The 17842-nt window shown below is 32.8% G+C and overlaps 1 protein-coding gene across 31 annotated transcripts in view; it reads left to right on the top strand.

The window, feature by feature from the left end:
* Positions 1-17842, top strand: part of ADGRL3 (adhesion G protein-coupled receptor L3) — a gene marked incomplete at both ends in the record, with an annotated part of 456353 nt that overhangs the window by 403288 nt on the left and 35223 nt on the right. For 14 of the 31 annotated variants that reach the window (XM_084234179.1, XM_084234172.1, XM_084234177.1 and 11 more), the window contains one exon: positions 15922-15948. The exons of the other annotated variants lie outside the window; for them this stretch is intronic. In XM_084234179.1, coding sequence (XP_084090305.1) covers positions 15922-15948 — 27 coding nt within the window. The remainder of the gene's footprint in view (positions 1-15921; positions 15949-17842) is intronic. 31 annotated transcript variants of the gene reach the window in all.

Here is a 17842-nt window from a genome sequence, read left to right as displayed (position 1 = left end):
CGCTGCTCCCCTCAGCAGTGTACTTCGGTCCTTCTGCCTGCTCTGCTCCCCGCTCTGGCTCTGGTGGATTCTCTCACCCTCCCGCGCTTCTGACTGTACCCAGTGCTTGTATAAACAAAACAAACAAACAAACAAATAAAATATGCCTCTATAAAAAAAAAGTATTAAAAAAAAGTATTAAAAAATGACTTATTAATTGCAATAAAGTATTTTTAAAGAAATTTCTGATGATGGTATCGTCTAGATGTTATCTCATTTTCCCCATTCTTCATTTCTTTGGCCTGTGGTTAAATATCACTGGAGATATGCCATAATATTGCCATAGTGATCCAGGTGTATTTGAAGAATAATATAATTCAAACAAAACTGGGAGCTTGTGTATAGTTATGATCCCACCACATTTGCCTCAAACAGTTAAGACTTTCCTTAAGTTAATCCTTTGCTACTTAACTTAATTTCAGATATAGAAGCATTTAGTAGTCATTTCTTGGGAAAACTAATTTCAGCCACTGATTTTCACAAAGCTGTGATTTCTGCAATTGTTGTCAACAATCTCATGCATTGTATGATGCATTTTAGACTATAGTTTTAAGTTTTCTGAAATCTGAAAGAGTTGGTGTCCTCTTTAGACTTTTAAGATGAATTCATATCCTAATATGAATTTACTGGGAACTAGGTGTTTTGTGCATCACTGTATTTGATGTACTTCACACACTGGGTGTTGACATTTGAGAAAATCAGTTTGAAGGATGACTGTCACAGGCACTGGGAATCATGTATTTTTCTTTAATATCAAATGTTTCTCACTCCTCCTCAAAATTTTTAGGTTTATATCAACTTTAGGGGAGTCAATTGCAATCTAAGGATGAGAAAGCCTGAAAAACTACCTGAAGGAAAAGTAAATCTTGCTTGTAATATAATAAAAACATAACAATTTGTAGCTCCTTTGTTCTTTGTGCAAGATTGGGACTCAGCTTTCCTTTGCATCCTACATTCTTTGGAAAAGTTTGGCAATCAGAATTTTTTTTTTACTAAGCGAACATTTCTGAAGTAACTATATACATAACAACATAGTTAGTATGAACTAACAATTCATAAGTATTTACCCAAAAATAGTTAAGCATAATTTTAATGACTGGAAGAAATCAGAGGATTATTGCTATTAATTAACATTTATACTTCATATTATTCACATATTTTTATTCAGATTTAACTGGGTGAGCTTTGATTTGATTTTTATCTTGTAATTATTCACTAATGCATTTGATAGATGAGAAGTACTAAAATTGTAGATAGGTTTTAATAATAGAACTTACAGAATTTTGCTAATTTATTTTACATAGACATTAAAAGAAAGGAGTAAATTATGAATCCAATATTTTTGGCTTGAGGTATTGAAAGTGACTTGTTGTTATTGAAATGTGGAAAATTGAAGAAGAAAAACATTTGGGAGTAGATTAGGAGATTTTGGGGGAAGAACATGATTACTTTGAAATATTTACTAGATATCTTGTATATGTTGAGTAGGCAGTCAGAGTAGTAAAAGCTAGAGACTTTAAATTTGAAGTCATTACCATATGGATTATTTTAATTTTGCATAAGCATTTACATTTTATTTATCTTTGGTACTGATTTCATTTTCATATCTATTTCTTTCTAAAATGGCAAATGATCTTGATGTTTTTCTTTATTCAGCATTATTTCCTTTAGTAGTTTTGTTTCAAAAATAGTAAAGGAGAAAAAAAGAGGATTCTCTTCTTGAACCTTTCCTCATGGGCTTCAGCCCCGTAGTAGAAGGTAGTAGAGTAGAAGGTATTTCTTAGAAGCTATCATCACATGTCTGTGGCATATGACCACCTCTGGTTGCAAGAGACTCTGGTTAAGTGTGGGACTGGCAAAGAATACTGACTCAGACCTCTGTGGGTGGGGACAGACCAATCTTATCATATGCAAAGCTCAGGGCAAGAGAAAAATTGATAAACAGAACATATTCTAACTTCCTATTATAATAGATACACTTTCAAAAACACCTGAAAGACCAGGATTGAATTTAGAATCCTTCAATATCTTGTGACACCTAATATTACCAGCCCTAACCCAAGAGAGTACCTCTTTTTTTTTAAAGATTTATTATTTATTTTTATTGTATACAAGAACCGGGGTACAGGCCAGATATGTGGGAGGGTGAGAGGCTTCACCAGAGACAGAGAGGGGAATAGAACAGGCAGACTGATGAAATACACTGCTGAGGGTAGCAGCGGGCGAGACGGGAGAGGTCTGTCGTGTCATGTGACACCCTTGCCAGTGGCCGGGGATCGAACCGGCACTGCAGAGGCTGCAGGCAGCTTCGCAGCCCAGCGCTCAACTACTGCGCCACCAGGGGAGGCCTGAGAGTACCTCTTTGCCCTCTAAACAAAGTTCATCCAAGAAAACTATGTATAATTGAACCAGGCAATAACTTTGTTAGGCACAAGGGAACCCATGCTAGAAAGGAGAATTTATCCTGGCTCTGTGGAGGGAGTTAGTAGGAAATACTTAAAGGGTAAGTACAGGTAGTGGGGTGGAAGAAGGCAGTGTGATAGCTTATTTTGAGTTGGGCTATGCCTGGATTGATGGGTTACATTCCAGCTGAAAATGTGGGAGCTAGGTCTTTTCTCTCCAGGAAATTGTTAGATAATCATTAGTCAGCATCTACTGCCTTTTTTATAGCATGCTGTCTCAAGATCATTGTGGTAGATGAAATTGTTTGGACAGAATGTTGGGACAAAGCCCTCCAGTCCATGATTCTAGTCCGCCTGTTCAAACATGACAGAGGGCAACTCTTATCTTAATAGCTCACAATTTCTTGTACCCAGGCTGTCTCACCAGCTCACTACCAGTTTTCCTTGTCTTCCGACTCACAGTTCCATCCTATACCATGTGAGACCTCACACACAAGCATGCAAACATTACATCCCACACAGCCAGGTTTTGTCTGTCCCTCTCACAAACAACTGAACCCTCACCACTGCTGGAATGTAGGAGTGTGTACACCAGCTATGATCATGGGAGAATGGATCAGGGCAGACTTTTATTTTAAACATGAGATCGGGCAAAATAAATGGATTTAATGTAGAGACTTAAAATTAAAGAAAAAGAAAAAAAAGGGATTAAGAAGATACAGAGATCAGGTATTTCAATTCAGATGACTATTGCACTTAGGAACATGGAGTTCCGTAGGAATTTGACAAAAAATGTTTGTCACAATGGTTGAAAACTTACTAGAAAGGGCTGAAAGGAGAATAAAAAGAGATGAGTTAAACAACACATGGAAAAACAACTTTTTTCCAGATCTTTATCTATAAATAAGAGTGGAAAATTTATTAACTGGAGGGAAGTAATGGATCAAGTGAGTTATTTCATTTATTTGTTTTGCTTTGTGGTTATCTTTTAGGCATGTGAGACTATAGCTTCTTCCTTTTACTCTGGTAAAAATGTTTACTTAGTTGATGCTGGAAAGAGAGAGGGAAATCATGTGATATTTATATACCACAAGACAAGGATTGATGGGATTATAACATGGACAGAATTGAAGAATTTTATGCTATGTGAATTAAGCCAGACGGAGAAAAACAAATAAGAGATGATTTCACTCATATGTGGATATGGAGAAACAAAAGGAAGGAACTTACAAAAATCATACCAGAACAAAGTCTAAAAGTAACTGCAGAATTGAGACTACTGGAGGGTGTGGGTAGAAACTAGGGATAAGTGAAGAGGGCTACAGTGGTACACAATGAATCGCATATAGTGATGATAACCAGTGTCACCTCAAAAAATAAATAGTACTTTCTTAATCTCAGAAATAACTGGTTATATATGCAGAGAAAAAAATAAGACTAAATAGAATGTTAAAACCTTTATAATGATCATTTTGGTCACAAAATTATGGAAAATTTAACGCTTTCTTTTATGTGCACCTGTATGGTTTTATCTTACACCAGTTAGTTGGCATTTTCCTGTATACCCCAACACCAACAAAGTGTCCTGTCATGCAACTTAACTCTGATACTAACTCCTAAGTTGGAGTAGATCCCAGTTTCATTACTTATTATCTAATTGCAATCTATTACCATCTTGGGTAGTAGAGTCCAACCCAGTAATGATGGAAAATCCCCTAGATGGGTGAGGGTACAACTAACACTTTGCCTTAGATATATACATGTTCACACCAAATTCCAGAAAATACTAGGAGACAAATCTTAATATATATATAAATATATAAATAAATATATATATACATTTTAAAAATCACAGCTCAAAGTATTTACCTGTATACCAGTTCATAAAATGCTCTAATTTAAGTTAATAGTTGACAATCCATGTTTGTAAAGTCAGTAGTAACAAAAACTCTTGAGTATGCAAATGAACTGAAAAAATCATTATACTCTTGGTACATGCAATTTTCCCCCAAGTCCAAGTGAATAATACTCAGTTAAACAAAACCAACAGTAAGGTGAAACTTCAGTTTTCCTCATTTTATTTTCCAGTAGTGTTACTTTGATTTAAAAGGAATTTTTTTCTTCATCTCATATCAAAAGTGATGAAAGCATTTAAATCATAGTTACTTTAAATACAACACTGTATTAAACCATTGGATTTGTGATTAAAATGTGTAGACAGTATAGTGTAATGTTAAGTGTCTTGAGCTGCTCAATCCACACTTGAAAATTTCCTAATCTAATTTTCTCTTGGCTGAGTCCCAATTGTTTTTAGATTTTTCGACTACACATAATTATGTATTTTTAAATGTTCTGTTGTCATATTTGCTGGCATTTTTATAAATGTGCTATTTGAGTTTGCATTCTAGAATTCTCTCTAATGTTATCTACAGAAGTTGATATTTCAAATCAGACATTTCAATATGCTTCATGAAAATTTTCTTAGTACCAGAGTTGAGATTGATAGTGTAAGGCTATAATTTAAAACCCTTTAATTATGAGAATATTGAAAATAAGTCATGAGTTTAAAAAGTAGTAATTTATCAACAAAGGTATTGACATTATTGGATATTAATATATACCAAGATGTAACTAAAAATGGCTTTTCTTTGTGATTGTCATTGTCATTTTAGTTCTCTAATTTTTCTGCCTTATTTGAATTCACCACATCTTGCTCAATTGCTGTAGAAAAGTTTCTAAAATTGTCACATCTCCCATTCAATAACTTTCATTAAGCCAGTATAATGAAAGAACAAATAATGCTTCATGTCAGTTATTCATATATACCCTATTCGTGAAATTATTCTGCACATTTGTTTCTACTAGATTTTCTATTCTTTTAAAATTTTAATTGTTATTCCCATTTTTCCTCTTAGCTTTTCTGTTGTTTTTCTCTCTTACTTGCTGATAGACAATTTTTAATGCTTTGGACATTGCATTTACCTTTCTCCCAACTTATATCTTCATTAGTTTTGCCTTTGTTACTGAGAAGTATATAAATTTAAACCATCAACTTTTCTTTTATAATGTATTTTTTGGAGGTATTTTAACAAATTCTTTTATTTTTCCATTGTATTTTTTTTCACTGAGATGGCATTGGTTTATAACACTGCATTTGATTTAAGGATATAGGGGAACACCTCTTCAGATGTATATTGCCATATCATGTCCACCACCAATACACCCTTACACCCAGTGTAGTTCATTGAGCTCCTTCCCACTTTTCCTCCCATCTGCCCACTTTCCCTTCTTGTACCCTCAGTTCTGCAGTTAGATTTCAAAAGTTTATTTTATTCTGATTTTTTTTTAATTCCTTGATTTGTTTCTTTGTATTACACATATGATTAAAATCATCCTGTATTTGTCATTCTCCTTCTGACTTATTTCACTTAGCATATCCCCTTCAGTTCAATCCAAGTTGTCTCAAATCAAAAGATTTTGTATTTTTTTTTTTATAGCTGAGTGGTATTCCATTGTGTATATATACCATATCTTCTTTATCCACTCATCTGACATTGGGAACTTAAGCTGTTTTCAGAACTTGATTGTTGTAAATATTTCTACAATGAACATAGGAGTGCATATATTCCATCAAATTATTGCTTTGTATTCTTGGGTAGATACCTAGAAATGAAATACTGTATCATATGTGAGATCTGTTTTTATGGTTTCAGAAATCTCCATAGTGTTTTCCACAGAGTCTAGAGCTGACTACATTTTCACCAACAGCATGTTAAGGTTCTTTTTTCCTCCATATTCTTGTTGTTTCTGGTGTTTTTAACATGGGATTTTTTCAAAGGTATGCGATGGTATTGAATTGTGGCTTTGATTTGCATATCCTAATGATAAATGATGATGAACAATTTTTTTATGCGTATGCTGACCATTTGTATGTCTTCTTTAGAGAAGTGTCTGCTTAGCTCTTCTGCCCATTTTTGATTGTGTTATTTGTCTTGTAGTTGAGCTGTATGAATTGTTTCTAGATCATGGATTTTAGCCCCTTGTCAGATGTATAATATGCAAATATTTCCTCCTATTCAATACAGTGTCCTTTTGTTTTGATGGCAGTTTTTTTTTTTTGATTGTTGTTTTCTCTGTAGAAATGTTTTAGTTTTATATAGTCCCATTTTATATAGTCCCATTTTCATTTTCCTTGCCTTTGCAGTAAAGTCCCCAGAGACATCCTGAAGTCAGTGCTATAGAGTCATTTGCCTATGTTTTCTTATATGTATTTTATGGTTTAAGAATTCACACCTGAGGGCCTTCCCGGTGGCACAAGGGGTTAAGTCTCAGCACTATGAAGCCATCTGCAACCACACAGCATGAGTATGATCTCCAGCCAGGGTGCTAACCCACATGGGCAGCAGACCTCTCCTGTCTCACCCCTGGGTGCTTCCCTCAGCAGTGTATTTCAGTTGGTCTACCTGTTCGGCTCTCCACTTTGTCTCTGGTGAATCCTCTCACCCTTGCACTTCTAGCTAAGACCCCAGGTCTTGTATGCATAGGTATGCATAGATAAATAAAATATTTCTTTTTTTAAAAAAAAAAAAGGATTCACATCTGAGTTTTTGATCCACTTTGTGTTAATTTTTGTGTATTGTGTAAGATAGTGCTAGCGTTTCATTCTTTTGCATTTGGCTATCCAGTTTTCCCAAGTCCATTTGCTGGAGAGATTTTCCTTTCTCCATTGTATAGTCCTGGCTCTTTTGTTGTAATTTAAGGAACAGAGCTTTTTTAAAATCGGTGTGGAAATTTTCTTCCCATTCATTTCCTATATTTTTCTTTGTATGTGTTAGTTTGGCAATTCATATCTAATCTCTTTGGAGGATATTTTATGCTCTTTACTAATGAGATTTCTAATTTGTTAAATATTCTGTCCTTTTCGTCCAGATTTGTGCTTTCACACTATATTACATCTATGTTTCTGCACACTCTCTTTTGCCCCATGGACATATACTTTTTTTAGCTATCATTACCTCATTCTTAACAGAATTTGTTTAATATCTAGTAAAATAAATCATTCCATTTTGATCATCTATTTCAAAATTCCCATTAGTACTCATGGACTTTTAAATTTCAGAATATGTTAAAGTTCTCCTAATGTATTCTTCACCAGTCTGGAATAACTTAACTGGTTGTGATATTTTTATACCATTGAATATTGCTATTTGATAGTTTATTTAGAATCTCACCGGGCTTCTCTGTTAAAAGTGGAATAAAGGCAGAGATCTCGGGTCATTCACTTTAAGACCTAAGTCTTATACACAAACTGTGGAGGGTGATTTCAAATTCTCCACCAAAAATATCCACCATTGTATTAGATATTCTCTATTCCATGTTATTGTGTCAACAACACCACACTGTCAAAGAAATGGGAGGAGTCGTGGAACAGGCTGTATTATGGAGGATGTTGCTGAAAGAGCAAGACCCTGGTCTTTTCATTGATAGAAAAACATATAATATCAATTATATGGGGTAGGAGAACAAAGAGAAAAAAGGGTGGATGAAAGTGAAAATATGCTTATGTCATCCAGAGCTTCAAGGGTGGTGAGTCTGATCCCCAGGTATTTTTTATCTTCTTGATGATCTTGTGTTGTAATGGAAACCATACTCAGATCCCCACCCATGGCTGCAGTCTTATCAATAAGGCATTCCACTGATCAGTCTTGGGGTGTCAGGTCATAAATCAGTCAACGCCCCTGGGCTTTCCTGGTCATACCTCATGATATATACCCATTTTCCCAGGGTGATCAAGCATTTGCTCTTGTTTAATTTGTAGGGTCTGGTATACTACATTCATTGAGGTCAGATATCTAATTGACTGGCTGTTCTGACCTTGTACTGGAATGCACAACTGCATGTAACCAAGATGGCAGCAGTAGTAGGCTGGTTAAGTCTACCAGACCCACATAAATGAATTACAAATTCGAAATTAATAGTGCATTTCTTTTTTTTAAAGATTTATTTATTTATACAAGCCCTGGATACAGTCAGAAGCATGGGAGGGTGAGCGAATTCACCAGAGCCAGAGCAGGGAGCAGAGCAGGCAGAAGAACTAAGGTACACTGCTGAGGGGAGCAGCAGGCAGCAGGAGAGGTCTGCACGCCATGTGGGACCCTCTTCCGGTGGCCGGGGAGCAGCCAGGGATCGAACTGGCGCTGCAGTGTCTGCAGGCAGCTTCGCAACCCAGCGCTCAACCACTGCACCACCCGGGAGGTCCTTAATAGTACATTTCAATGACTCTTAGTAAGAGCCTTCTAGAGGCTACAGACTTATTTCCTTGGTTACATTCATCTCTAAAATGATCTAGTGAGATCCAGTGAGATTATTCATTGTAGAAGTGAGTAAATTAAAGTTTATGAAGTGTAAGTTACTTGTCCAAAATTAAACAAAACTTTTGTCTGCTTCTATTGTGTTTCAGTAAATCCCTTGGTTCTATTTAGTGGAATCTTTAGTAAGTACAGACATGTTTTAAATACTCAGTTGTGCTTTTTTATGTTTTAGTTATTCATACAAGCAGTTTATAATAAGGTGTTTATTCACAGAAGTGATATGATGAATGTTTCTGTTGCAAGTTGATGAAACAGGAGGTGATGATACCATATGGTATGAAAAAGAGTATAACAGCAATTCAACCTGTCAAAACACATTTCGCAAGAATACCAAAGTTATTAATTTCCTGACTTATTTTACTTAACTTAAAAGTTTGTGCATCTACTAAGTTGAAAAAGAAATCCCAAAAGTATGTAATATATTCCTTGAAGTAATTCATCTGCTGGAATTTCAATGAACAAATTTTAATAAACGCTGTTGTTGCATGTTCTAAGGATTCATTGAATTCTAAGACAGTCTAATTCTAAAAACATTCACCTGCCAATTTTTGAGCCAGGAAACATTGTGATTCTAATCGTAAGTATCAATATTGCTAATAATTTATGGCTCTTTCGATATTACTAAAACCACAGTTTCAATAATAAAACACCGTAGAAAAGAAATAAAGCTTTCTTTTTATATAGTTGTCATTTCATTTTTCCTATTCAAGTTTTAAAATTCTTTAAAATGTCAGTAAAATATTAACGAAATCCAGTGAGTGTCAGAACAGATATCTCAATGAATTTCATGAACTTTTCACATAGTATTATATGTCTTTTCTTTTTTTATAGTCAAATAATTATACTTACTGAAAAATTATAGTTATTTAGTAGACTTTTTGACATTGAAGACACAATATATTTGTGAGTTAAATATAGATTTCTAATGTAATCCAGAAGCCTTTGGGTTTTTATTTTAATGTTAATTTAAAACCTGGGTATGCCCCCATTTCAGTTAATAATATGAAAGTTCATAGTATTTACTAAGCCTAAAGTAATCTTAAAATGAAGCTTGGTATACACTGAGACTTTTTAATGTAATTATTAAAACTCATTTCAGAAATGGGCTGTTTCCCTCCTCTTTGGATTTTGACTTAATTTATGAATTTCAAAGACACTTGAAACCTAATGTATCACCTTCTGCATTTTTCTCTACACACCTGTTTTTGAAGTTAGAAGGGCAATATACAATAATAATTGCAAGAACAAATATTTATATATTTATAGTGAAATTTTGTGTATTTGCCAACTCCATTTATTTAATATACACATGCAGAAAGTGTATTAAATTTTCCCCACTTAATACACTTTGAAGTAATTCTGTATTTTCTCCATTTCACAGATAATAAAGGTGTAAGTACACGTCTGTACTTACTAAAGATAATAAAGGTGTAAGTACATGTCTGTACTTACTAAAGATAGTAAGTGAGATTAAATAATTCAAGTTTGCAAAGTTAGTAAAATGCTCATCTGGCATTCAAATTCAGACATCCGATCAACAAATCAATGCTTTCAGTTGCTATGATATACTGCCATTCATACACTATATTAATATATAATTATATAATGCTATTATTTACTTCCAACAAAAGATTTAACATTTCATCTTATTTTCATAAAAAACAAGTAATTCTATTACATCTTATAGAGATACACAATTATAATAAATATAGCTATGTGTAAGAATTCATTATTCACTTTAATAATTGATACCCTGAATTTATTTCCTATATAAATTAGTTCTTTAACCAAATTATATTGAGTTGTAAAAATTTACATAACATTGATTTGTGATGATAATGTAATTAAAGTTTTATCTCATTGATTTAATATGTATTGATCTTGATACTCAATTATTTCTAATGGCAGATTTCCCTAACTCATCAGCAGTGTGAAATCTGTGATTAAAAATTTAATATGGGTATTATGGTCTGAAATATGCAATATTGTTACAGGGTCATTGAGGTGTGGGAGTGAAAATGTTTATGACATATTCTAAACCATTTATTTATTTTGTTTACTTTATTCTCTTAGTAAATTTCATATGAAGACAATGTAGCAATGTAGCTTTTGTTAGTAATTTTTAATAGCAATAAAATCCATAGCTGAAGTATGATCATCTTCTCTTTTGTTAATAGATTTATATTTTTGTAATGGAATTTCATATATTTTCAAGACTTTTAAAAATATTTAATATGTAATAGCTTAAAAATATGATCATGATGAAAAAGTATCCATGTTTTACCCAGAAATTTTGAATTATATTCTAAATTATTTTTTCCTTTCATCTTCCTATAGTGGTAAAAGTATGTAGAGAGAAAAGGAAAGAATTGAATATAATAACATAATTCTAGAATGTTATAGTCCTATTTTATAAAATATGTTTGAAATATATATAAAACAGTCAGGATTTTTACCATAAGTGTTACTGATTGATGGGGTAAACATGAAATGTTTGCTGTGGGGTAAACATGAAATGATTCGATATTCCTCTGATCACTACTCTTCTAGCTATGCTATCTTAAACATCCCTTAATGATGGGTAGTAGATATTTTAATGCTATATTAGACAGATGTTTTTATTTTGCCTATAGCAACAGATCTAGTTGTTAAATATCAGATCAATTTAAAACTTGAATATCATCCCATTTAAATCACCTTTCTTCCACTGTCTGCTAAGGTTTGGAGTAGGAGATTGATATAATGAAGGGGACCCTTTTCCTTTGCAACCCTAAAAAGGCCTTGTCTTTACTGATTCAGTTTTTAAGACTGAGGACTCCCTGGTTGGAAGTACGGTAGAGCAGTGTCCCAGAGATGACTTCTAAGTGCATTTTCAGTAAGACTGTTGGCTTTTTTTGCAGCTGGCTCCTCTTAGCATATGAATAACTGATTCTTAGTCCTTCTGTTGGGAGTCTCAGTGCTGGTAAGGGGCAATAGAGAAAGCCTACTTAGCACCAACATACCTTAGTCTTTTTTCCTTCTAAGAGGACTTAAGTTTTATCTTGAGAAATGTACAAACATTACCTTTCTTCTTCCTACAATAACTCAAACTAGTTCAAGGGGACAGATTCTTCAATCCTTTGATTGTTATTAATTTTATACTATGGAAAGCAAATTCAACTGCATACTGAACCTGGAAATATACAATACTAACCAGACTATATATATCATGAGATCTCTCCTTCTACAATTAAGCATACTATTCACCCATCAATTAGCTAATTTTGCAGCAATTCCAGAAGATCCCAGAATGCATTAATCTTTAAGTTGTACCAATATTTCTGTCTAGGCCATTCATTTTCCTTTATCTTTTGTGACATAAAAAAATCAGATCTTTTATCTTGGAGATTCTCAAATAGAGCTGCTATCAACCTATCTTCCTTCATGCTAAATCTTACCTTTTCTACTATATAAAAAATCCTCTGTTCTACCTAAATGTAATAGAAGGGAATGCTTTAAACAATTTAAATAATTTATCTCTTTTATATATTGAATTTCAATAATATTTCTTCAAAAATCATGTCAAAAACAATGTTTTGTTTAGCTCAGTAACTTTCAAGTCATAGAAAGACTATCCTATAGCCAATTTAATTTATTCACATTGTTTTTTATCTATTATTCATGATCTGTCTATGCTTATATCTATATTATGAATCTTTATGTCATAAAATTTATTTGCACGTTACTATTTTGGTTAAGAAATATCTCCTCTTGAAAATGTATTTTGTCTCTGGTTCATAGTTGTTTGTTGATTTTGATTTTTTTTTCTATAGGGGGTGGGGGGCAGGGAAAGGAAGGATTGGGGTCAAAATAAGGGGGTTGCAATTGTATAGGGAATATAAAAATAAAATTAAAAAAAAGAAAATGTATTTTGAGTTAAACTTCCATGAAGCTAGATTTTAATGGTCTATTGTTTGTGCTTTGTATTTGTTATAGAATACTTAAGCATATGCATGATTGTTATCAACCTATGCAGAGACTCCTAAAAACTTTGATCTTGATTATAATGACCACTTTTAAGAATAATATTATGACATTGTTATTTAAATAAATTTCAGGTTTGGATGTTAATAAAACCAAAATAATAAAATGGGTGTTTGACAAAAGAGAAATGTATTTTTTTAAAGCAGGCTCTGTTTCTTTTTTGTTTTGAAAATTATATGTGCAAGACATTTTTATTTCCAGTAAGTTATCACTTATAAATTATAAGATCACCTGTGAGTTCCTATTAACATCTTCCAAGAGCATACAAGGCCTTTACATCCATATTTTTATAAAATGTTAAGATAAATGTGGTGAAATTGTTTTAGTCATACAACCCTGAATGTGGTTTTTAAAATGGACTTTTATTGGTAAATCAGGGTAAAAATTATTCCTCCTGAGAAACCAGTTCTACACTTATGTTTTTTAACATAGAAAAATGAATCAATGACATACAGCTTTGCTACCATAACTAGTTGCAATATTACTACCATCAATATAATTTGGATTTGGTGGAGAGATGTTATGAAACTAAACCTCTAAGTCAGTAAATATCTGACAAAAATGATGGAAGGCACTGACATAAAAGGGATCTTTAGTGAGTTTTATTTTTCAAATTGTTGTATATTATTTAGGTCTTTCTTGAATTAAAATTAATAGGTTTTTTATCACTTAGCATGTGTTTTTATGTTGAATGACTAGAAAGTCTTTTCCTAAAAAATAAAAAAAATTATGAATTAAATGCTTCATTAATTATATATATATTAATAAACTAGAAAATCTAAAATACAAAGGCTTAAATTTTATTTATAAAAGTCTTAAAATTAGGTGGTCTAAGTTAAATATGGCATTTTCCATTTCAATAAGAAACTTGTATTTCTGGGTCTGGGGCGCTAAAGTAGCTTTTTCCTACCCCTCAACTCTTCCCCTCCCCCGCCCATACAATAGAGGCAAAAATAGTCAAAGGGTATCAGATTCAACCCCTTAATTGACAAGACAAATAAATTTCATAATTCATTGTGTTCACATCCCAGTGGCACTACTTAAACTCATGGCTATAACTAAATGTAACTGCAGCTGCAATTGTAAATTTTATTACTGAGTAGAGAAACTGACTGATCTACACAGTCGCCAACAAAACCCGTTGAATTGCACCTTGATCTCTCTTTTTCATATTTGTTAAAAGTAAAATATATTGCTTCTGCAGTTGTAATGCAAGCTTTGGATATTTTTTATAGAACATTTTTGTATGTATATCTCTATATTGACCACTGCAACTTTCTTTGATACCATACTATATACATTATGGTAGAAAGAACTTTTTCAATTATGGACTTGACATTACAGATATAATATACTGATGGAATGGGAATGCATATAATGGAACAAATGTTACAATGTTCCATAACTTTTTAATGTTAATATAAGTAGTTTTCCCTTTTAAGACGAAGTTAACAACGATGAAATATGATCAGTTCTTATTTATTCTCCTCTGTGTGTCTTTCACATTTCCATGGCATTATTTCAGTACCTCTTGGAATTTCATTTCTTGGCTGAAAACTCGCTTTGAATGTCTTAATCTAACATGGTCTAATAGAATTTCTGTGAAGACAGAAATTTTCTGCTACTATTCTAATATGGAAGCCACTGAAACTTTTGAGATTTTAGAATATAAATTACATGACCAAAGAACAGAATTTTAAACTTTATTTCATTTTTGATGAATTTAAATTTCAGTAAACCCATGTGGCCAGTAGTCACCATATTAGACAACACATTTAGTCACTTCATATTCCATCTGCAAATATTTTTCTCCATATCTATTTTACTACATAATATTACTCCTGAAATATCCTCAAATGAATTTAACTACTCAATATTAATGCATTTGGTGTTTAATTTTTTGGGGGTGAGAAATTTTGAATTTTCACTGTGACTTACACTAAAGATAAATGTCTAAAATAACACCGTAATATTTACAGAACTTAGTATGTGCAAGGCATTGTTTTGAGCATTTTGTACATAAGATATCATTTAATTATCAAAAAATACATTGTAACATAGTAAACTTACATTATGATTATCATCATTTTATAGATGTGTGAGTATATCCATAGGTTAATTAATTTTTTGCCTAAGATTGAATAGCTAATAAATAACTACACTATGATGTAAACTACAGGAAAATGACTTCTAACCCCAGGTTCTCACTCCATTATTTATTCTTTCTTCATTATGGAGAGTGAGATTTTTCATCAGTATTTCTCCTTATTCGAAATGCATCACAGTTTCTAAGAACTTTGTGTATGTATAATATCAGAAACTATAGCCTTTAGCAAGAGGTAGTAGAAAAGAATAGACAGTTTCTCTTCCTTTTATGTGATATAATTCACTGAGCAGCAAATATTTGCAAAAAGATGATCCAAAATGTTCTCTAGGTTATCTTTGCTTATTTGGCACTGGGATTCTATTTTATCAGTATACTACTTAAATTAGTAAACACAAGTGATATGTTTATTCCTTTTACTACGAAAGATTCTTAATTTTCCCCCCTCAGAATCTTAGTCAGGTTTGATTATTTTCAGAGGAATATATTTTCAGATTTAACTCAGGTCAATCATGTGCAAGTTAAAGTTACTTAGAAGCACAGCGTCCATAATTAAGTAATCTTACCGACTAATATAACAGAGTAAGAATACCTTTAGGTGACATGAAATCTGTCATTTTAAGTATGCCCCCAAGCCTTTTCCAGATAGCTCATAAGATTTCTCATTCTCTAGAGAAATGTGATCTCTAAGAAATAAATGTCTCTGTCAAGTCAAAAGTAATATGAGCACCTGATGAAAAAATGGAATTTTTGAGTCTCATAAGGAATATTGCAGTATTGTAAAATTGATTTTATTCCTTGTTATTTAAGTGCTCTTGGTCATTTTAGAATGTGCCTTCTAGAATAAAGGGAAAGTTATGATACTTCTAGGGAGGTGGGGGAAAGAGGCCTTTGGGGATCAGGAGAATATTTTTCATATGAAATTCTTTGTCATAAAATGCTAATGTTGGTGTTCTTGTCTTTATGTCTATGCATTCTTTAGCTATGAGGATAACAGACCCTTCATCAAGTAAGAATGACCTGAATGGCTGATAAATTCCATTTATCAGTGTGGTCCCATGAACCAGCTGTCAGATCAGTACTGAAAAAAATCACTAGAGCTTCTGTCATTCACATTGAGGCAGAAGAGCAAACTGTGCAGGAAAATAATCAGGCATACAACTTACATGCAGAATAAATATGCTGCAGGTGTAGTTCCAAAAAAGTTCTGCGTTATCTCTTTTAATTGGATATCACCTGAATTGAGTGCCCCAGTAATAGCAACTTCATGTGGTACAGACTTGTTCTGCTTTTAATAGCCTTCTCTTTTCATTGTGATAAGTGTTCTGCTGCGCTGCATATGTCCCTATTTTGTTGTTTGGGCATCATACATCCAAAATTATTTTGTGATTTAGAGGCATATCTTTAAAATGATCATGTGGGTATGAAACTACCCAATTCAACTGATACTAATGAATTTCTATATTAAATATCTTAAAGGAGAAAAAAATCCCTCCTTCAAAAATTTAATTTTACATATGCAGAATTCTCTTTCAAATTTGACACCTATCACTTTGATTAATGATCCAGTTGTTATGAATACATCTTTTAAGTATCTAAAACAAGCTACAAGTCTGTACTAATCAGTACAAATAAATATGAATGTTTCACATATGGGCTTTTTCCTTTGTATGTTTTAAAATTACATGTCCTGCAACAATAAACTTAAGATTGGCAACCTCTGGGTGACCTTGCTATAGACTTTCAGTTTGTTCTTCTGGTGAAGAGTCCTTTGTTTTCATTTTTTCCAATGCCATTTCATTTATTTCTTCATACTCTTGCTTTTCTTTATTTTTTAAGAAATTGGGCCCATTCCAATTTTATATCATTCCCTTGTGGGCCTACCATGTGTTCGCTAATGAATAATAGACTTTAGTATTTTACCCTGTCACTTTGCTTCTAAATCTAAGTAGAAATTTTGCCTAAATTATATGCAATTCTTCCCATTTTTCCTTTTTCCGATCCCTTTAAGATGCTGATAACTATTTTGAAAGTTCCAACATTCTGAATCTAATTGTAGAATAACATATAACTCCAAAGTGTTTTTTAACTCATATAAGTACATATACCATATGCAGTGGCAATCTTCCATTAGGGATTCTTTATTCAAGAATGATAATATTCTAAATAAACATGTTAAATTTAGTGGACATTTAAATTTAAAATATAGTGGCTGATTGTTGTAGGAAAAAAATAGTAAACATTTGAGGTTAATTTTTTAAGACTTTAAAGAAAGTTAACAACTTTGGGACCATATCTTTCTTAACAGGTAGATTTCCTTGAAAGCTAATTAAACCCAGCTTCAGATTATGGTAAACATATGTGATTCTCCCCGCTTCATTTTGCAATGTTTCAATTCTCATAAGTATTTCTTCATTAGACAATGTAAGTGGAAGATTAAAGTCCTCTGGAAAAAAAGATTTGTGTACCCTGTTCATGGAAGGTGTTGGGGGGAAAGAAAGGGTGGCTTCATGAATGTATCAAGATCTAGGCTGAATTGGTCCTGTTCTCCCATATACTTAGAGAGGAGTTGAGAACAATTCCATTTTCAGTTATTAGATTCCTGTCTAGTGGAAGGATTCATTCTATATATACAACACAAGTATAAATACATGTAATTTTGTTACCTGCTTATAACTCTTATGAACGGCAGCTTGGAAGAAACCAAGGAAATGGAATGAGAGTGAGAATTTGTCTTCCATTCTGGACTATTTTGTTCATACCACTCCATCTCATTGTCAGCTTCATTATATCCCTTGAGTTTACAGATACTTCAAAGAGATGGAAGTGCCCTGGTCCTTTAAGCTCCTTTTCAGCAAAGCTGCCAGTCACCTAATTTCCAGTCTAGTCCACCATGACCTATA

This window comes from Talpa europaea (genome assembly GCF_964194135.1).
Source record: "Talpa europaea genome assembly, chromosome: 5".
Taxonomy (NCBI): Eukaryota; Metazoa; Chordata; class Mammalia; order Eulipotyphla; family Talpidae; genus Talpa; species Talpa europaea.
Note: the sequence above shows the minus strand (reverse complement) of the source record. Positions and strands in the feature narration are given on the sequence as shown.